At 32.9% G+C, this 18,468-nt stretch overlaps 2 protein-coding genes across 2 annotated transcripts; both read left to right on the plus strand.

The window, feature by feature from the left end:
- The first annotated feature begins 418 nt into the window (after positions 1-418).
- Positions 419-8,595, plus strand: LOC129788972 (uncharacterized). Its single transcript, XM_055825559.1, has 9 exons — positions 419-539; positions 613-847; positions 1,035-1,177; positions 1,243-1,310; positions 1,388-1,613; positions 5,064-5,210; positions 7,625-7,868; positions 7,946-8,088; positions 8,161-8,595. The coding sequence occupies exons 1-9, from the start codon at positions 470-472 to the stop codon at positions 8,463-8,465; spliced, it is 1,581 nt and encodes a 526-aa protein (XP_055681534.1). The 5' UTR covers positions 419-469; the 3' UTR covers positions 8,466-8,595.
- An 894-nt stretch (positions 8,596-9,489) lies between these two features.
- Positions 9,490-18,457, plus strand: LOC129789028 (uncharacterized). Its single transcript, XM_055825677.1, has 8 exons — positions 9,490-9,655; positions 9,725-9,959; positions 10,032-10,271; positions 10,342-10,646; positions 14,061-14,460; positions 14,539-14,681; positions 14,754-14,821; positions 18,221-18,457. The coding sequence occupies exons 1-8, from the start codon at positions 9,601-9,603 to the stop codon at positions 18,455-18,457; spliced, it is 1,683 nt and encodes a 560-aa protein (XP_055681652.1). The 5' UTR covers positions 9,490-9,600.
- The last annotated feature ends 11 nt before the right edge of the window (positions 18,458-18,468 follow it).

An 18,468-nucleotide genomic window follows, 5' to 3' on the forward strand; every position in this document is an offset into this window, starting at 1 on the left:
ACTCCTTAAACTATCCCTTTAAAAGAACATAAGTGAATTAAAATAAAACAAAATACATATGTTTTCATGAGAGAAAAAATAGTTTTAATTCTTAATAGTCTTTAAATTGAGTCTGAAACAACACAAACATAAAATATTTAATTTATGCAAAAGCATGAAATTATATGTTTCAGAGACAGAAATTTTCTCGCTGCGTTTCTGTATTTATCTGTGTCAATAAAAGTGATAGATAAGGTAAACTATCTATACATATACTAAATTGCAAGTTAATTAATCTTTATACTACAGCCGAGAGAACTGATTTATGCAGATTCTCAAGTGATTCTACTACAATAACAAAGAATGCCGATTAAGGTGTTTGCATTCAATATAAAAGTGTTTTAATTCGCACTTTCACGTTCAGTTTGTTCATATCCTTCTGGAAGTTAACATTAAATTGTGTGGAAGTTCGTATTAAAAGGCAGTGAAAATGATTAAATATTTAATTTCTCCATTAGCAGTGATTATCTTGATAATTCCTCTAATACAAAATGGAAATTGTGAGAAAAATTTAATTTTAGAATTAAAGAAAAGATCTCAAAGCTCTGAATGGTTTTTTGGTGGCTTTTGCAGCTCTCTCCATCGTACAATGCCCGTACGGAAATTCAGAATGTCTCGTGAAAATGTATGATTCATTAATAAGAGAGTTAGCCGATGGGAATGAAGAATACAACATATCACCACTTGATCCAATTTTTATTGAAGAATTAGTGTTTAAAACTCAACTTGGTGGACCTTTGGATGTACAGTGTGTCTTTAAGAATGCTAATTACTATGGATTTAGAAATAGTACAACCAAAAAATTCAAGTATGTTCAATTAATTTAAAATTTTAGTAAATTCATGAACTTTTGGGATGAAAATTTTATTTTTTTTGCTATATTTTTCATTGCAAAATTATTTAAATTATTTTCTTAGCTCGAAATTTTAGCAGAGAATTTAAGAAATTAAACTCAGGATAGAAGTTTATAAAAATGATTTTAATGCAATTTTTAGAGGATTTCCCAAGGACTTTGATGGAGTAGATAATGAGATATATCTCTACACGCCAAAATTCATTTTATCCGGAAACTATGTAGTCAATGGAACTTTCATCGGCACCCCAATGATGATAGCTGGCTTTAGTACAGTAACATTCTGTAAGTTTCTTGTCTATATATAGTAAATTGTATTCTCATTTCTCACGCATTAATTTCCATTTCAGTGAATGTAAATACACGACTGAGGTTTATAAGCAGGAAAATTGAGAAAAATGGAGATATATTTGCAAAGGTAGTATTGTAAATTCTAGAAAAATCAAGTTTTGATCTTAATTATTGTTATTTTCTTCTGTAAAAAACAACAAACAGGTGGAAAAAATGCGATTAGCTGTTAAATTTGATCGAATGATTGTGAAGCATAACGTATCTGATCCATCGTATAAACTTATTGCCGATGTTGCTGTTGAATATATAAATGCAAACTGGAAGGATTTATTTAATTCAATTAAGGAATCAGCTTATAAAGCATTTGGAAAAATTTGGGAAGATATTTTTAATCAAATCACAACGAAAATTCCATACAAAAATTTCTTCATTGATGTATAAAATTGAAGGATTTAAGGATATAAAAATTGAAAATATTTAAAAATCGGGTGATATTTTAAAGCAAAGTACAATTAAAGTAACGATTTTATTGTTTTTTATTGTCATTTAATGAATAAATTATTCATCCAATTTTTGCGAACTTTTCATTTGACTAACGGATGTGACTTCTTTTTTCGAAATAATTTTCAGTATGGAAAACATAATTAGTTGGTATACCACAATCGTGGCATACCAAGTATTGTAATCATCGGAAAAACCGACCACCTCAGATCGGGCTCAAACTTGGTATGAACACGTTTTAGACATCCCACATTACGAAAATGGTGGTGGAAAATTTTTGATCCGGCCGGCCTGCCGGCCTGCCGGCCGGCCTTCCGGCCGGCCTTCCGGTGGTCCAAACTTTGCCTTATAGCTCGAGAACAGTAACAGATAGAGACTTCGGGTTTGAAGTTTTCTATAGAAATGTTGGTGTAAAATTTCATTTTTTTGCATTTTCAAAATTCAAGATGGCCGCCATCCGCCATTTTGAAATATCGTCAACCCCTTCCCTTATAGCTAGAGGTCTGAAATTTTAGTATGTTGTAGAGTTCAGTGAGATGTTTTCATCAATAATTCATACTTGAAAATCGGTCAAGCGGTTTAGCAAATATGGCGGCCTAAAGCAAAAACTGTTTTTTCGATATAACTCGAGAACAACTTAACCGATTTTGATCATCTTGGTATCAAATGAAAGGTATTGAGAAGCCCTACAACTGTCTAAAACATTTCAAGTTCCAAAAATGGCTGCAAGAGGCGTTAAAAACAAAAACAAAAATTGCCTAACTTTAAGGGGCAATATCTCCAAATCCCCATTAGGCAAATCTTTTAAATTTTGATATATTGTAGCCTGACTCAATATCTTTCACCAGTCCGAAAATGAAGAAAATCTATGTCGCCGTTTAAAAGATATAGCCATTTGAAAAATTCTTGAATTTGAAAAGTTCTAAGCACCATATCTCTTGAACCGCTTGTCCAATTTGACTCAACTTAGTATCAAATTAAAGGTTTTGCAATTATCTACATCTTTCTAGAACATCAGAAAGCTCTAGAATCATTCTTTCAGGACGAAAAGTGCAAAAAACGGTTTTGGTAGAACATAAATCCGCCATTTTGTGTTCTGGAGGTGACCTTGAAATGTATCGAAATATATGTCAGATTATAGCTTATTTCAATACCTTTCCAGAACTAGTCAAGAAATTTCTGTAGGTCTAATAGAACTTGAGATATATGCATTTTTATGCATAAGAACGCTGAATTTCTCAAAAGAAATACTTGGTGTTAGCCACGAAGTGGAACACCAACTAACTGGACTCTCATCCTCTTATAAAATAAAAAAATCAAAGGAATACATTTAAAACAACTAATCATTTATTCATTGTTTTTTTTTTAATTAAAATTCTTCAAAAATCCAAGTGTTTTATTGTAATCCTTGCGGCGTACTTCCAACTCTAAAAATAAAAAAAAATAATAATTTAGCAAAATAAAATAATTTAAATTTCCTATCCTACCTCTCGGATCAATTCCTTCGTCTCTAAGCTGTTGAATTCTCTCCGCCATTGCTCTCTCGAGCATTCGTATCTCCGTTTCATAGCCCCCCTTCATCTTCATCATCGTGTCCCACGTCTTGTAGGCCTGATCCTTAAGATCAAAGAACTCCTTGCTGTCCATGGATTCCCTCAGATTTTTCCTTTTCTCAAGTTTTTGAAATTTTTTTTCTTGTCCTTTTGCTCACTCGAATCTTTTCCTTCTTGCACAAAACTTGCTACTCACTTAAATGTCAAAAATTTATTGAGACGTACTCAATGGTTACTGCGATCTAAATGAAAATTTCAAAAAAATGAGAAAACGAAAAAAATGTGAGGAATCCATGGAAGGCAAGAAGTTTATTTGACCTGAAGGATAAGGTCTACTAGATGTGGGAGACGATGATGAAGAAGAAGAAAGACTATGAAAAGGAGATACGGATGCTGGAGAAAGAAATGAGATAAGAAAGAAAATTTAATTGTTTTATTTTGCTAAATTATTATTTTTTTATTTTTAGAGGTGGAAGTTCGCCGCAAGGATTTCAATAAGGCACTAGCCTCTTTTTTTTTAATTTTGATTCAAAAAAAATTATTAAAAAAAATACTTCGCGGGGATTTGTTGCGCTTCGCGCAAATTTTAGAAAGAGAAAAATTGTTGTGAAGAATGCACTTATCAATATAAAAAAAATGTAAAGGGAAGAAGTGAATTTCTCACATTTATGACGCCGAATTCAAAAAGTAGTCAAAAAAGCATGAATTTCATTTGGGGGCTATGTGAAGGGGGGCTCTGGGGGGAAAATGAATGTCGTTGGCGAAAACCGCCTGGTATCAGTAGTCTCTGTACCAAATTTCATCACAATCGGACCAACGGTGTAGAAATGCATAGATGAACAGGAACGAAATTTTAGAGAGACCTTTCTTTATTATATAGAGAAGAGAAGATGAATAAACGATGTTAAATACCCAACCCCGAGAAATCAGTACTTTTCGTAAAACATCCGTCGATACCGATCTGACGAAGAGATTAATTTACAAAATTTCACTTGCAATCGAACTAAACTAGATTTAATAATTAGCTTTCGATTAATCCCTATCTCATCATCCGGATCGACTTATTTATATAAATTTTTTCTTGAGAAATTTGCCATGAAGTTGACGGAAACTCTAATTTTTTTCACTACTTCTTCACATTCCCCTCATTTTCCGCACCGTGATAAATGGCAATATTTCTAGAAAATTCTTTTCAACTTTTATGTGCTTCTAACTATTCGAGATAATTTTCATTTAAATTTTAAAATTCTTTTTTATTTATTTATTTTTTTCTCAAATTATTTCTTCATTCTATAATATTTTTTAAAAATTTTGCTGGCATAAATTTTGGATTTAATTTCTCGCTTTAGAGTCTTCTTTTCTGAAAATAATTTAAAAAAAATAAGAATTTCTAATTTCTAAAGGGTTTAAAGTGATTTTTTTCTTACTCTTTTCATTAATTTTGCAAGTGTCAATTATTCCTCGCAGCTGCTCCAAGCTTTTTCGCGCTTTACGCATTTCCTCCATGAGAAGCTCCTTTTCTCTTGTCATTCTCTTGATTTTATCGTCGATTTCCTTGTCCATCTTATCCATTTTTTGGGTTTTTTTTTAAATAAAATCGAGAGATGCTTTTTCTTTCTTTGCCTTATTTCCACTAACTGACTAGATTTGAAATTTAAAATATTAGGAATTGATGTCAGCAATATTTTCGAATATCGAATATCGAATTTTGACAATATTGCTGAAATCAATTCCTAATATTCCAGATTTCAAATCTAGTCAGTCAGTGGAAACAAGGAAAATAAAGCAAAATCATCTCCAGAATATTTTGAAAAGAAATTCCAAAGAAATGGATAAGATGGACAAGGAAATCGACGATAAAATCACGAGAATGAGAGGAGAAAAGGAGGCGTTCCAGAGTGAATACAAGAAGGTTGAGGACCTCCTGGATGTGCTCCAGGAGGAGCTGGATAAAGCTCATCTCACGGAGAGATGTATGTAAAAGAAAATACTTCAAATTTTCTTGCTAATTTTCTTTTTTTTCTTTACAGCCAAGGTCGTCTTGCGTAAAGAGATAAAGAAGAAGGTTTACGCCATGCACATCTTCAAATTTTAAATAAAATAAAATAAAATAAATGGAATTTTTGAATTAAATAAATAAATTATTTACACGAGATTTATTGATTTTTAATGATATTCTTCTTCAATTGTTCTCCTTCCCCTGAGTCATCTCCTTTTTGCCGTCTTTTCTTTTTTCTCCATCTAAAATTTGCGCGAAGCTATAAGGATCCACAAGGAATTCAGCAACCGTGCGGCAAAAAAAGGAGGAGACTCAGGGGAAGGAGAACAATTGAAGAAGAATATCATTAAAAATCAATAAATCTCGTGTAAATAATTTATTTATTTAATTCAAAAATTCCATTTATTTTATTTAAAATTTGAAGATGTGCATGATTTGAAGAAGAATAGGGGACAGCGGGGCTATTTGTGACAGTTTGGAATTTTCAAATGGTTATTTCTCCCAAGTTATTAATCGGAAGCACCTGAAAAAATTATGATAAGAAGTCCTATCTACCCTCAATAGTTGTCTGTATTAGTTGGTATACCACAATCGTGGCATACCAAGTATTGTAATCGTCGGAAAAACCGACCACCTCGGATCGGGCTCAAACTTGGTATGAGCACGTTTTAGACATCCCACATTACGAAAATGGTGGTGGAAAATTTTTGATCCGGCCGGCCTGCCGTCCGGTGGCCCAAACTTTGCCTTATAAGTCGAGAACGGTAAAAGATAGAGACTTCCGGTTTGAAGTTTTCTATAGAAATGTGGGTGTAAATTTTCTTTTTTTCGCATTTTTGAAATCCAAGATGGCCGCCGTCCGCCATTTTGAACTACCGTCAACCACTTCCCTTATAGTTAGAGGTCTGAAATTTTAGTATGTTTTAGTGCTCAGTGAGACGTTTTCATCGATAACTCATACTTGAAAATCGGTCAAGCCGTTTAGCAAATATGGCGGTCTAAAGCAAAAAGTGTTTTTTCGATATAACTCGAGAACGGCTTGATCGATTTTGACCATCTTGGTATCAAATGAAAGGTATTGAGAAGCCCTACAACTCTCTAGAACATTTCAAGTTTCAAAAACATCCGCAAGAGGCGCTAAAATCAAAAACAAAAATTGCCTAACTTTAAGGGGCAATATCTCCCAACATCTGTTATCGTTTTCCTTTAAATTTTGATATGTTGTAGCATGACTCAATATCTTTCATCAGTCCGAAAATGAAAAAATTCTATGTCGCCGTTTAGAAGATATAGTCATTTGAAAAATTCTTGAATTTGAAAAGTTCTAAGAGCCATATCTCTTGAACCGCTTGTCCGATTTGACTCAACTTAGTATCAAATTAAAGGTTTTGCAAAACTCTACAACTTTCTAGAACATCAGAAACCTCTAGAATCATTCTTTCGGGACGAAAAGTGCAAAAAAATGTTTTGGTAGAACATAAATCCGCCATTTTGTGTTCTGGAGGTGACCTTGAAATGTATCGAAATATATGTAGATTATAGCTTATTTCAATACCTTTCCAGAACTAGTCAAGAAATTTCTGTAGGTCTAACAGAACTTAAGATATAAGCATTTTATACTGTCAAATTGGTAAATTTTACAAAAAATCGACTTTGCCTACTAATATTACTCACAAATTAAATTACAACGCATAGACTGACCCATCCGCGTTGTGGTATACCAACTCTAATAACTGGACGCGTTATGATTGACTTTTGCATTATTTTCGACTTCTAAATTGATTTTTATTTAAGTTTTGATTTACCTAAGTTTTTTTTACAATCAAAAAAACTTATGTAAAAAATTCCCTCATGGCTTAGAACGTAAGTCTGAAAATTCTAACAAGTCAAGAATTTAGAAAAAAAAAACACCCAGAAATAAAGAAATAAATAAAATTCGCGATGTGAACACGTTATAAAGTTAAAACTCATGCAAAATTCATCCAAAGTTTGTAATTAATAAAACTCACTAGTTAATAAAAAATCAAATCAAAATGTCTTAACATTTATGATTAGATAATTATTTTACACCTTGTTTTACAATATTCTATTGCAAATTAATTGAAGTAAATAAGATAAACACGTTAGTCTAGTCTAGGCTATAAGTTAGATCATACATCACGAGAATTCTGATTGATTTAAAAACGTAAGGAATTTTTATGACGATTTTATACGTATATCGAGCAGTTTATTATTATTTATTAACATAAACCTATTCCCCACTTTGTTGCTGGGAATATGCATTGAGGCATTTCAAAAGCTCCCACATTCCCCAGATTGCTCTCAAAGTGGGAAGATCAGTCATTGAAAGTGATTTTAAAATAAAACAATAAAGTGAATAACTGACGATTTTTGCAGCTTTTAGTTTGGAAAAATGTGACTATGGTGACTCAAAATGTATTATAAAACTGCTACAGTCCTTCATTGATAATTTCTGGGATGGAAAGAAAGAAATTGAACTGCCACACCTTGATCCTCTTAAGATCAAAAATGCCACATTGGTGCAGGAAGGAAGAGGCGCCATTAACTTTGTACTGCAATTCAGAGACTTTGATTTTATTGGATATCGTGACTCCAAGATTCTTGATGCACGGTGAGAAATTTTCCATGACGTAAAGTTGTGTAAAAAATACTTTTTATGTTTAAAAAGAAAATTCTTTGTGCTTTCAGTGGGTGGCCTGAAAATTTCGATGGAACAATTGCGGAAATGTCTGTGAAAGCTCCAAAATTCACCCTCATCGGACCCTATACGATCAATGGGAACCTCCTTCTTCTCCCAATTCAAGGATCAGGCACATCCAATGTTACGCTAAGTAATAAAAAAAGCTTCAGAATTGATTCTCACCGAGTAGAAAATAATAATTAAATTTTTATTGTCTCCGCAGATAATCTTGTGGGAAGAATGAAGTTTAGACTGAAGAAAGTAATCAAGGACGGTGAGGTTTATGCATCAGCGGAAAAGCTAAAGTTAAACATCAACATTTCACGAATGTACATGGAGTTTGAGAATCTTTTCAATGGGAATCCCGAGCTGGAGCAGTATGCAAAGCAATTTTTAAACGAAAACTGGAAGCTCGTCTTTGAGGACATTAAGCCATCAGCCATGAAGACATTTGGACAAATCTGGCAAGATATTCTCAATCATGTCTTGAGTCGAATACCCGTCAAGGAATTTTTCAACTCATCTTAATTTTTAACTAACAAAAAATGAACTTTTTGTGAAATTATTTTGATCATCTAAAATTTTTTATACCTTTACAAAAAATATTCGATTTAAGGCAATATTTCTGTGAAAATGTAAAATAAAATTTTTAAGATTACGAAGGGAATTTGCTCTTAAAAAACCACGATTTTTTTTTACCAAAAGGACTTTTTTTCTGGTTCGTCTGGTTCCTATTTAATAATTTTTAAAATTATCTCTCTTAAGTCTTTTACTTGTGTAAAGACTATACGCAGTTCATGGAAGTTTATTGAGTTTCTCTTGAACTCAACATTTTAATTAATTTATTTATTTAAATAAAAATATTTTCAGGGTTTACACACCTTAAAAAAAATCACAATTTTAATTATAAATTCTAAAAATGTTTAAACGCAGAACTTCTATTGCTTTTAAAATGTTTCTTTGTGTAATTCGGAATAATTGCATTTGATTCTTAAAGAAATCTTAAATGCAGCCTAACTTGTTCTTTAAAATCACTGAAGATTTTTAAAAGCTTTATGAAAAAACATTTCAACTTTTCGATTTTTAATGTGAGAAATTATATTAAATCCAGAATAAGTTCCTTTTATGTTAATAAATCTGTTTGTAAAATTCTTAAATAGTAATCTGCATGTTTTTCTAAGAATATTCTATGAGATTCTGTTTAATAATTTTAATCTAATTCACATGATGATTGAGACTGATTAAGCTCAACTATGTAACAGATATAGGTAACAAAAGTTGCTTGTTTGACGTAATGGACGTTATAAAAGCTCCCAGAAGCCCACAACTACGCAATGACTGCCTAGAATCATAAACTAATACAAGCTGCCAAAGTATGGAGAGAAAATTAGCAATGCAAATTATTTTATGCACATAATGCAAACTTTATTCAGCACAATCGAACACATTTGTCTCCTCCAAGTGAGAGAGCGAGAGGAAATTAACCGCAAGAGATTGTATTTAATTAGATTAAATCCTTGAGAAAAACTCGTATAAAATCTCACAACATCACTTCGAACTCATTCATTCATCCCGTTAAAATTTCCCCCGCAAGACATACTTAACCCGGTTGTGAATTATAGTTTTTTTTTGGATTTAGTTGTAAGAGAATCATTAAAAGAAAATGAAGAAACTTTTTCTCCTTTCACTGGCTTTCGTTGTGATCTCAGCAAAGTTTCGTAAGTTTAATTGTTAAAAATTTGTATTTATTTTGTATGATTTTAAGGGAGATTTTAATACAATTTTAGCAACAAATGTGAAAAAGTGCTCATATGGGGACTCTCAGTGTTTAATTCAGTCCTCAGAGGAAGTCCTACGTAGTGCAGGAAATGGATTTCCGGGACTCAACTTAATCCCCATTGATCCTCTTCGAGTGGATAAAGTGGATATAAGGCAGAACAGTGAGAGTCCTGTGAATATTAATTTATTCTTCCGCGACATTATTCTCAATGGGCTTAGTCAGCTGAAAGTCTACAAAATGCAGTAAGTAAACTCTCAAAAATATATTTTTTAATTTTTTCAAGTTAAAAATTTAACTTTTAATTTTCCAAAAAGGGGCTTTGTGGAGAATCCAAGAAAAATTGAAATGAGAGCACGTCTCGATAAACTCGTCCTTAATGCAAATTACAAGGCAAGAGGACGAATTTTGCTGCTTCCAATAAACGGAGAAGGAAAATGTAATTTAACTTTCGACAATTGGGACGCCGGATGGCGATTCACTGTCAACAAAGTTGAGAAGAACAACAAAGAATATGTTAAAGTTGAAAATTCAAAGCTTTTCTTCAATACAACAAGGTGATTCATTCACTGAGATTTATTGTTCAAGTTTTCCATTTTCTAAATGAGAAGTTTCTTTTATTGTCAGGCTCCATATGGACTTTGAAAATCTCTTCAATGGAGATCGTGCCTTGAGTGATAATATGAATCAATTCCTCAATGAAAATTGGAATGTAATCTTGACTGAACTTAAACCAGCACGACTGATGCTATTTCCCAAATTCTACAAAATGTCATTAGTGGACCCTTCTCCAAGATTCCCTACAATGAACTCTTCAATGCACCAGAAGTTAATTAATTTCCCTGGAAAATTATATATACAATTTCTACTTATTTTGCAATCCTCTCAAGTATATTATGTATATGAAAATTATATTTGCATAAATTGTATAAGTTGAGTATTTTGCATAAATAAAATTTTCCAGAATGATACATTAAGAAAAACGCAAAAAGCAATTAAATAAAACAGATGCAGTAAATAGCTAATTTAGAGGAACTCTCTGCTGCACTGTGTTTGTATATATTGGCAGCTCTGGTGAGGAGATGAAACTATAAAAATCATTAACAAGATTAAGTCGTTAACACTGACCGATCAAACTTGTGGGTCAAATTACAGGTGATGATCATAAAATTATCAACTCAGTTTTTAAATATTGGAAAGTTCTACCTGCCAAAATTTCATGAGAACTCATGAAATTCTTATCATAAATCTCAAATAAATAAATCTCATTTTCTACACGTGTGAAGATGTGTATTGATGTGTATTGTTGTCTATCGGCAAAACTTATTGCCATTGCAAATTAGTTGTAGTCATTTAGACAATTGCTGCAAAAGCAGTCTAGTCATACAAGAGCTACTAAAGCTGTATACATTAGCAGCACAGAAAGGTCGCGAATGTAAATAGTGGGGTGAGTGGGGTAAAGTATAAAATGAATGTGGGCACAAAATTTTTGTTCAGTATTTTTCAAACAATTTACAAAAAAGCACAAAAAATGGGAAATTCAGTGTACATCTTCTCACTCCTGTTTACCCTCTCCTCCCTCACTTCGGCGCAATTCCGTAAGAAAATATGACAAAGTTTTCCAGCAGCTGAAGATTTGTGATTGAATATTTGACTTTCTTTAGCCCCTGGCATTGAAAAGTGCCACTATGGAGATTCGGAGTGTATCATACAAACCGCATCAAAAATTATTGTTAATTTCCCGAGAGGAATAAAAGAAATTGGCTTACCGTCGATTGATCCGCAATTTCATGAGAAAATCGACTTGAAGAGGAATCTCAATGGCGCCCTGAATCTTCAGCTCTTTCTCAGGAATGTCAATTTGTACGGATTTTCCACGGCTAAAATTCTACAAATGGAGTAAGTAATCTTTCTTATCGTCTTTTTTTAGTGTTATAAATTATAATATCGTGCCATTGAATAAAAAAATTATTTTTAAAAATTTTTAATAATTATTTTGAAGACTTTCTAAAGTTTTTTCTTTGTCTTTGATGCACAAAATTCAATTTTATAATTTTGGCATAATTTAGACTGTTTGGTGGAAAGTGCAAAAAGTGAAGTAATAAATTATATAAATTAGTAGGGGAGGGCGGGGCTAATAAAGTCACTTAAGGGTTTAGAAAGAGCCTAAAATATCATATTTCCTAGCTAGATAGAACAAAATGATCTGAGAAAGAGTTGTAGGGCAGTAAATTTCCTAAAGAAATGAGTTATACATTTCGCTTTATCTGTTTGGGAAATATGATATTTTGAGCTTTTTCTAAACCCTTAAGTGACTTTTTTAACCCCGCTCTCCCCTATATATTGGAACAGTATAATGATTTTAACTTTATGTAATTGATGTTAAGAATATTAGTGATTAGGGAATGTTAATTACGATAATTAACGTACTTATCTTTAGACTAAAACGTTTTCTTATATCAACTTGATCATACTGAGACTACTGAGAGCAGCCAAGAAAGATTCTAATACTTTATGATCCCTAATCCTCTTCTCGCGTTTTATTTACGACCTAAAACAAGGATAATTTTGCAAGAAAATTCTCAGAAAACTTTTAAGAGTGCTAAACATTTGCCCATTGATTACGTTAACCAGAGGTTTCTTATGACCGAAAGAAGGCGAAAATTTCCATAAAGAAAATTTTAAAAGCTCTTTGGGAACTTTTAATTGATATAGGTACTGTAGTTGTTTTCAAAAGATTTTATTTACTTTATCATTAGATATCATTTTACTAAAAATTAATGAAAAGACTGAAGAATTATACAATATTTAATTTACCCTTTCGTGCCAAGTGATTTAATCGAAAAACATTTTTAAGGATACTTTAAATTAAATTAAAATAATATTTTTAGATGATTTTTTCACCATTACAAAGCAAAATAGATCAGTAATCTTTCAAGACAACTTATATATTCATCCAATTAATTTTATTATAAGCGATTATCTTCAGATTAATTTAAAAGTGGAATGTTCTAAATTGAAAAGTTTTTTTTTAATATAATATCCCGTCTCTTTAGAAAATTAAAAATTCTAAATTATATTTAGCAGGATTTAAAATTAAGTAATTTGCATTTTCCCACTAATTAAAGTCAAAGCACTAATTAGTTTAACGAGACTGATGAATTATTCACAAGATAATTAAAAACTAAATGAGAAATTAAATAAATTAAAATAATTTAGAAAAAATACTTGCAAGAAATTCATAAGTTTTAAAATTTGAACTAATTTTGAGCTTTAAAAACTTTTTAATAAAAATATTGTATAAATAGAAAATTCTGCTAATTAATTTAGATTCTTCCTAGAGTCCTTGTTCTAAAATATTTCTGCCTGAGATTCATTAATAAAGTTAAATAAAATATTTTCCAGCGGTTTCACAAAGGAACCAAAAAAGCTCCAGGTTCACTTTAAGGCTGATAAATTAGAGGTAACAGGTGACTACAAACTCCGTGGCGAATTCCTATTATTCCCAATGACTGGTGAAGGAAAAACAAACAATACAATGTTGGACTTTGATTTCTATTGGAATGGGACGGTTAAATTAGTTGAAAAGGACAATGAGAAGTATCTCAAGCTGGAAAACTACAAAGCTCGATTTACCACAACGAGGTAAATTTTTTCAAAAAAAAAATCCTTCATAAAAATTTATTTTGGCTAAAGAATAATTTTTTCCTGAAGGATTTTCTTCTTCTTCGACAATCTCTTTGGTGGAGACAAAGCTCTGGCAAAGAGTGCCAATGAGTTCTTCAATGATAATTGGAGAATTTTCTTCGATGCCATGAAACCTCTGCTGTTTAAACTAGTTGGACAATTCTTTGGGACAATCCTCAACGAACCTTTCTCAAAGATTCCATACAACAATTTCTTCCTTGAAGATTAATCTTCTGTGCGAAGCTGTGACGTGCGTGCAGTGTGAAGAAAATGTTACAAAATAATAAAAAAAATGTCTATAAGCGTCATGAGAGATATATTATAAATTCTACATAAATAAAATCAACAGAGTTGTTTTTCCATTTAGCATATTCAATAGTTTTTCTGTGGAAATTGTCGACAACTTACAATGAAGCAAACTGGAATAGATGTTTTTAATTGGAAAAAAAATGATTTCTTGAGAGGAAAATGAGCAACTTTGTTGGGAAAATCTCCAAAAAAATTGTTATTTTAACAAAAGAAAAGTTTTGTGTTGATTTGTGTGTGAGAAGAGATGCGTTATGTGCCGCCAATGAAAACATTCTCTGTTAGTGGAATTAATGCAATGAAAGAGCCATGATGTTGTTTAGAATTCACTTTAATTTATGCATCATGAAAAGATTTTTTTCATCTCACTATTGAACAGTATAAAAGCAACGATTTTTCCACAATTCAAGGGTATTTCATTTCTCACATTCAACAAGACAAGAACGCGGTGTTTGCGGAGAAAATCACGATGGATAAGTGGAAAATTTTTCTCTTTCTCAATTTGTGCGCACTGAGCTGTGCTATGTCGCCGCATACGCCGTGCCCATTTGGTGACAGTGATTGTGTTGTGAATCTCTTTAATTCCATCATTAGTCTCTTTGGTGATGAAGACACCGACTTCCAAGCACTCGATCCGCTTCTCATTGAGAATGCAACACTCGCAACAAAATTCACACCAACAGTGCATTTTAAGCTCTTCCTGCTTAATTCGAAGCTTCACGGATTGCAGTCATTGAAAGCTCTACGAGCCACGTAAATAAAAGCTCCAATTTGGGGGAATATTTCGTTGGGAGGAAAGGAAAGCTTTAACTTTTAATTATCCCCCCACAGAGCCATTGAGGAAGATTTTATGGGGAAAGAGAATGAAATTGTCTTCACAGCGCCCCAACTAACCCTCCATGGGCCGTATAAGATGAAAGGAAAATTCCATTTAATCCCATTGATTAGCTCCGGAATGTGCAACATCACGATATGTAAGACGTGAAGCTTTTCAGAGTGTGAGAAAATTCAATGGAAAATTAATTATATTGTGAATTTTATTGCAGACAACGTGGAGCTTGCAGTTAAGTACACGCTCGATAAGATTACGCTGAATGGAGAGACTTATCTTAAGGTGAGTGAAAATCATGAAAATTGTATTGAAAAAACATTAGAAAAGCGTCAAAAATTTACTTTTTATTTAGGTGTAATATTTTTATAATTTTTTTCACATCTTTTAAGTATAAATTATTATTGATTAATGGTCTGCTGGTACCTGGACGTAAAAGAAATGGGTTAATGTACGAAAATTTCCCAATTAAATTGCACTTGAGGAAGAAGTTAAAAATCTTCGAATCATAAGTTGAAAAAAGGAATTGAGAAAAATCCAAGAATAACAAACGATTGTTAAAAATAAACCATTTTCTGAAATTAGTAAAAAATGATAAAAGAAAAGGAGAGTTTTTTCGAGGAATTTGTTTGAGGAGATAATATCTCAAAAATCTTTTTATGGCAATTTTCCGGCTTATTTGAAATTTCCTTCAGATTTAATCTTACTTAAAAGAAAGAAACTTACCACAAATCTTCACATCATTAATTCCTTCACTTTCTTAACGTCCTGGAGAGAGATGATCTCCTTAAACAGGTTCATTTTTTAAATCAATATAAAATTTGAACGAACTTTAGGAAGATTAGGAAGTACTCAATTTACAAAATTTAATTCAAAATAATAATATACTCTGTGAGATCAAATTAACATTAAAATTTTTAATTATACGTTAATTTCACTTAAGTCCTCTAGAAAAGATTGATTTCTTGTAGTTTATGGAGCTAATCAGCGTATCCTGTTTTACCTGGACAGGCAGGAAATGAGCACACATATTAGCTGTGTTTCTTTCAGACACAGCTTTTGTGTACCGAGCAAAATCGAAAGTCGTCAGATCGCCCTCAAACTTGGGATGAGCACGAATTAGGGTCCCCACATTCCAAAAAACGTATGCGCCAAAAAATTTTTTGTCCGGCCGGCCGTCCGCCGTGGTTCAACCTTAAATTCCAAGAGAACGGTAATAGATAGAGACTTGCGGTCAACGGCAAAGTTTAAATATCGACCGGAAGACATCCGATTATGAGGTCAAATCCACCCCCCACCCCTCCGTCCGCCATTTTGAATAACCTCAAAATTTTGTTTTCGCTATATCTCAGCCCCTGTAATAGCTAAAAATCTGAAATTTTGATATGTTGTAGGGGCCATCAAGGGCTTTCCAACGATACCTCATTTTCGAAAATCGGTCAAGCCGTTTAGCCAAAATGGCTGCCACAATTTTTCATCGAAAATCGACCATAACTCGAAAACGGCTTGACCGATTTTGATCAACCCGGGGTCAAATGAAAGATCTCAACAAACCCTACAACTCTCTAGAACATCCGAAGTTTCAAAAGTGACCGCTAGCGGGCCAAAAATCAAAAACAAAATTTTCGATTAGTTTTCGATGAATATCTCGAAAACGGCGACATAAATTTTTTTCATTTTTTGATATGTTGTAGCTGACTATATTATCTAGCTCCATGCCAAAAATGAAGAAAATCTATGGATCCGTTCTCGAGATATAGCCTTCCAAAGTTGGCATGTCATATCTCGGATTCTACAAGTCCGATCTTGATCGACTCAAGCGCAAATGAAAGGTTTCGAGAAACCCTACAAATGTCTAGAACATTGCAACTTCGAGAAATGACCGCAAGATGCGCTAAAGTCAAAAACAAAGTTTTCGAAAATTTCGAACTCGAATTTTTCGAAAATGGCGACATAAATTTTTTTCATTTTTCGATATGTTATAGCTGACTTCAAGATCTTTCAAACAAAAAAAAATTTATGAAAATCTATGGATCCGTTCTCGATATATAGCCTTCTAAAGATTTCTTGGGGTATGACTTTTCAACTTTTCCCGACTTTGCGCGTATTTAAATGTACTGGTAAGCTGACCAAGCTTACGGGAGCTGTGTTTCTTTCAGTGTACCAATTTTGTGAGAGCAAACTAGAACGCGAATTAGTTTAAATACGCGCAAAGTCGGGAAAAGTTGAAAAGTCATACCCTAAGAAATCTTTAGAAGGCCATATCTCGAGAACGGATCCATAGATTTTCATAAATTTTTTTTTGTTTGAAAGGTCTTGAAGTCAGCTATAACATATCGAAAAATGAGAAAAATTTATGTCGCCATTTTCGAAAAATTCGAGTTCGAAATTTTCGAAAACTTTGTTTTTGACTTTAGCGCCTCTTACGGTCATTTCTCGAAGTTGCAATGTTCTAGACATTTGTAGGGTTTCTCGAATCCTTTCATTTGCGCTTGAGTTGATCAAGATCGGACCTGTAGAACCCGAGATATGACATGCCAACTTTGGAAGGCTATATCTCGAGAACGGATCCATAGATTTTCTTCATTTTTGGCATGAAGCTATATAATATGGTCAGCTATAACATATCAAAAAATGAAGAAAATTTATGTAGCCGTTTTCGAGATATTCATCGAAAACTCATCGAAAATTTTGTTTTTGATTTTTGGCCCCCTAGCGGTCACTTTTGAAACTTCGGATGTTCTAGAGAGTTGTAGGGTTTGTTGAGATCTTTCATTTGACCCCGGGTTGATCAAAATCGGTCAAGTCGTTTTCGAGTTATCGTCGATTTTCGATGAAAAATTGTGGCGGCCATATTGACAAAACGGCTTGACCGATTTTCGAAAATGAGGTATCGTTGGAAAGGTCTTGATGGCCCCTACAACATACTAAAATTTCAGATTTTTAGCTATTACAGGGGCTGAGATATTGGCAAAACAAAATTTTGAGGTTATTCAAAATGGCGGACGGAGGGGTGGGGGGTAAAATTTGACGTCATAATCGGACGTCTTCCAGTCGACTTTTAAACTTTGCCGTTTACCGCAAGTCTCTATCTATTACAGTTCTCTTGCAATTTATGGTTGAACTACGGAAGGACGGCCGGAAAAATTTTTTTTGGCGCATACGTTTTTTGGAATGTGGGGACCCTAATTCGTGCTCATCCCAAGTTTGAGCCCGATCTGACGACTTTCGATTTTGCTCGGTACACAAAAGCTGTGTCTGAAAGAAACACAGCTAATTAATTCGCAATCCAGTTTGCTCTCACAAAATTGGTACCTACACTGAAAGAAACACAGCTCTCGTAAGCTTGGTCAGTTTACCAGTACATTTTTTTAATCAATGCAGATTTTAATTAGTTTGAGATTAAAATTGACGTTACCTTTAAAACTAAATCAATTTTCTTCTTCAATAATTGTGGAAACATGGAAAGAATTTTTTATTAAAATACTCTAAAATTCTGCATTACATACTAAAAAAAAATTTAGAGGCTGATCTTCATTTCCATTATTCTAAATAGCTCCAGGAGCTTTAGAGTAAAAGAACTTCAATTAAATTAACAAAATAAATTAAACCAGATCTAAGGCTTCCAAATGAATCCCCATGGTGTCTAAAAAAGCTCTTCAAATATCCTTATTTCTCCCCCAGACAACCAGCACAATGGTGGACGTAAAACCTGGTGATATGCGAACGCAAATGGACAATATTTTCAACACAAATCCGGAGATCGATGAGGCTGTGCATTTGTACATAAATGAGAATTGGCGGGATGTCTTCAAGGATATGAAGCCATCAGTCACGAAGACATTTTCCAAAATCACCGAGGATGTGTTCAATGCGATTTCAACCAAAGTTCCGCTGAAGCTTTTCCTACAAGTCAACTAGAAAACATTCCT

The sequence above is a fragment of the Lutzomyia longipalpis genome, chromosome 1 (assembly GCF_024334085.1).
Source record: "Lutzomyia longipalpis isolate SR_M1_2022 chromosome 1, ASM2433408v1".
Lineage (NCBI taxonomy): Eukaryota > Metazoa > Arthropoda > Insecta > Diptera > Psychodidae > Lutzomyia > Lutzomyia longipalpis.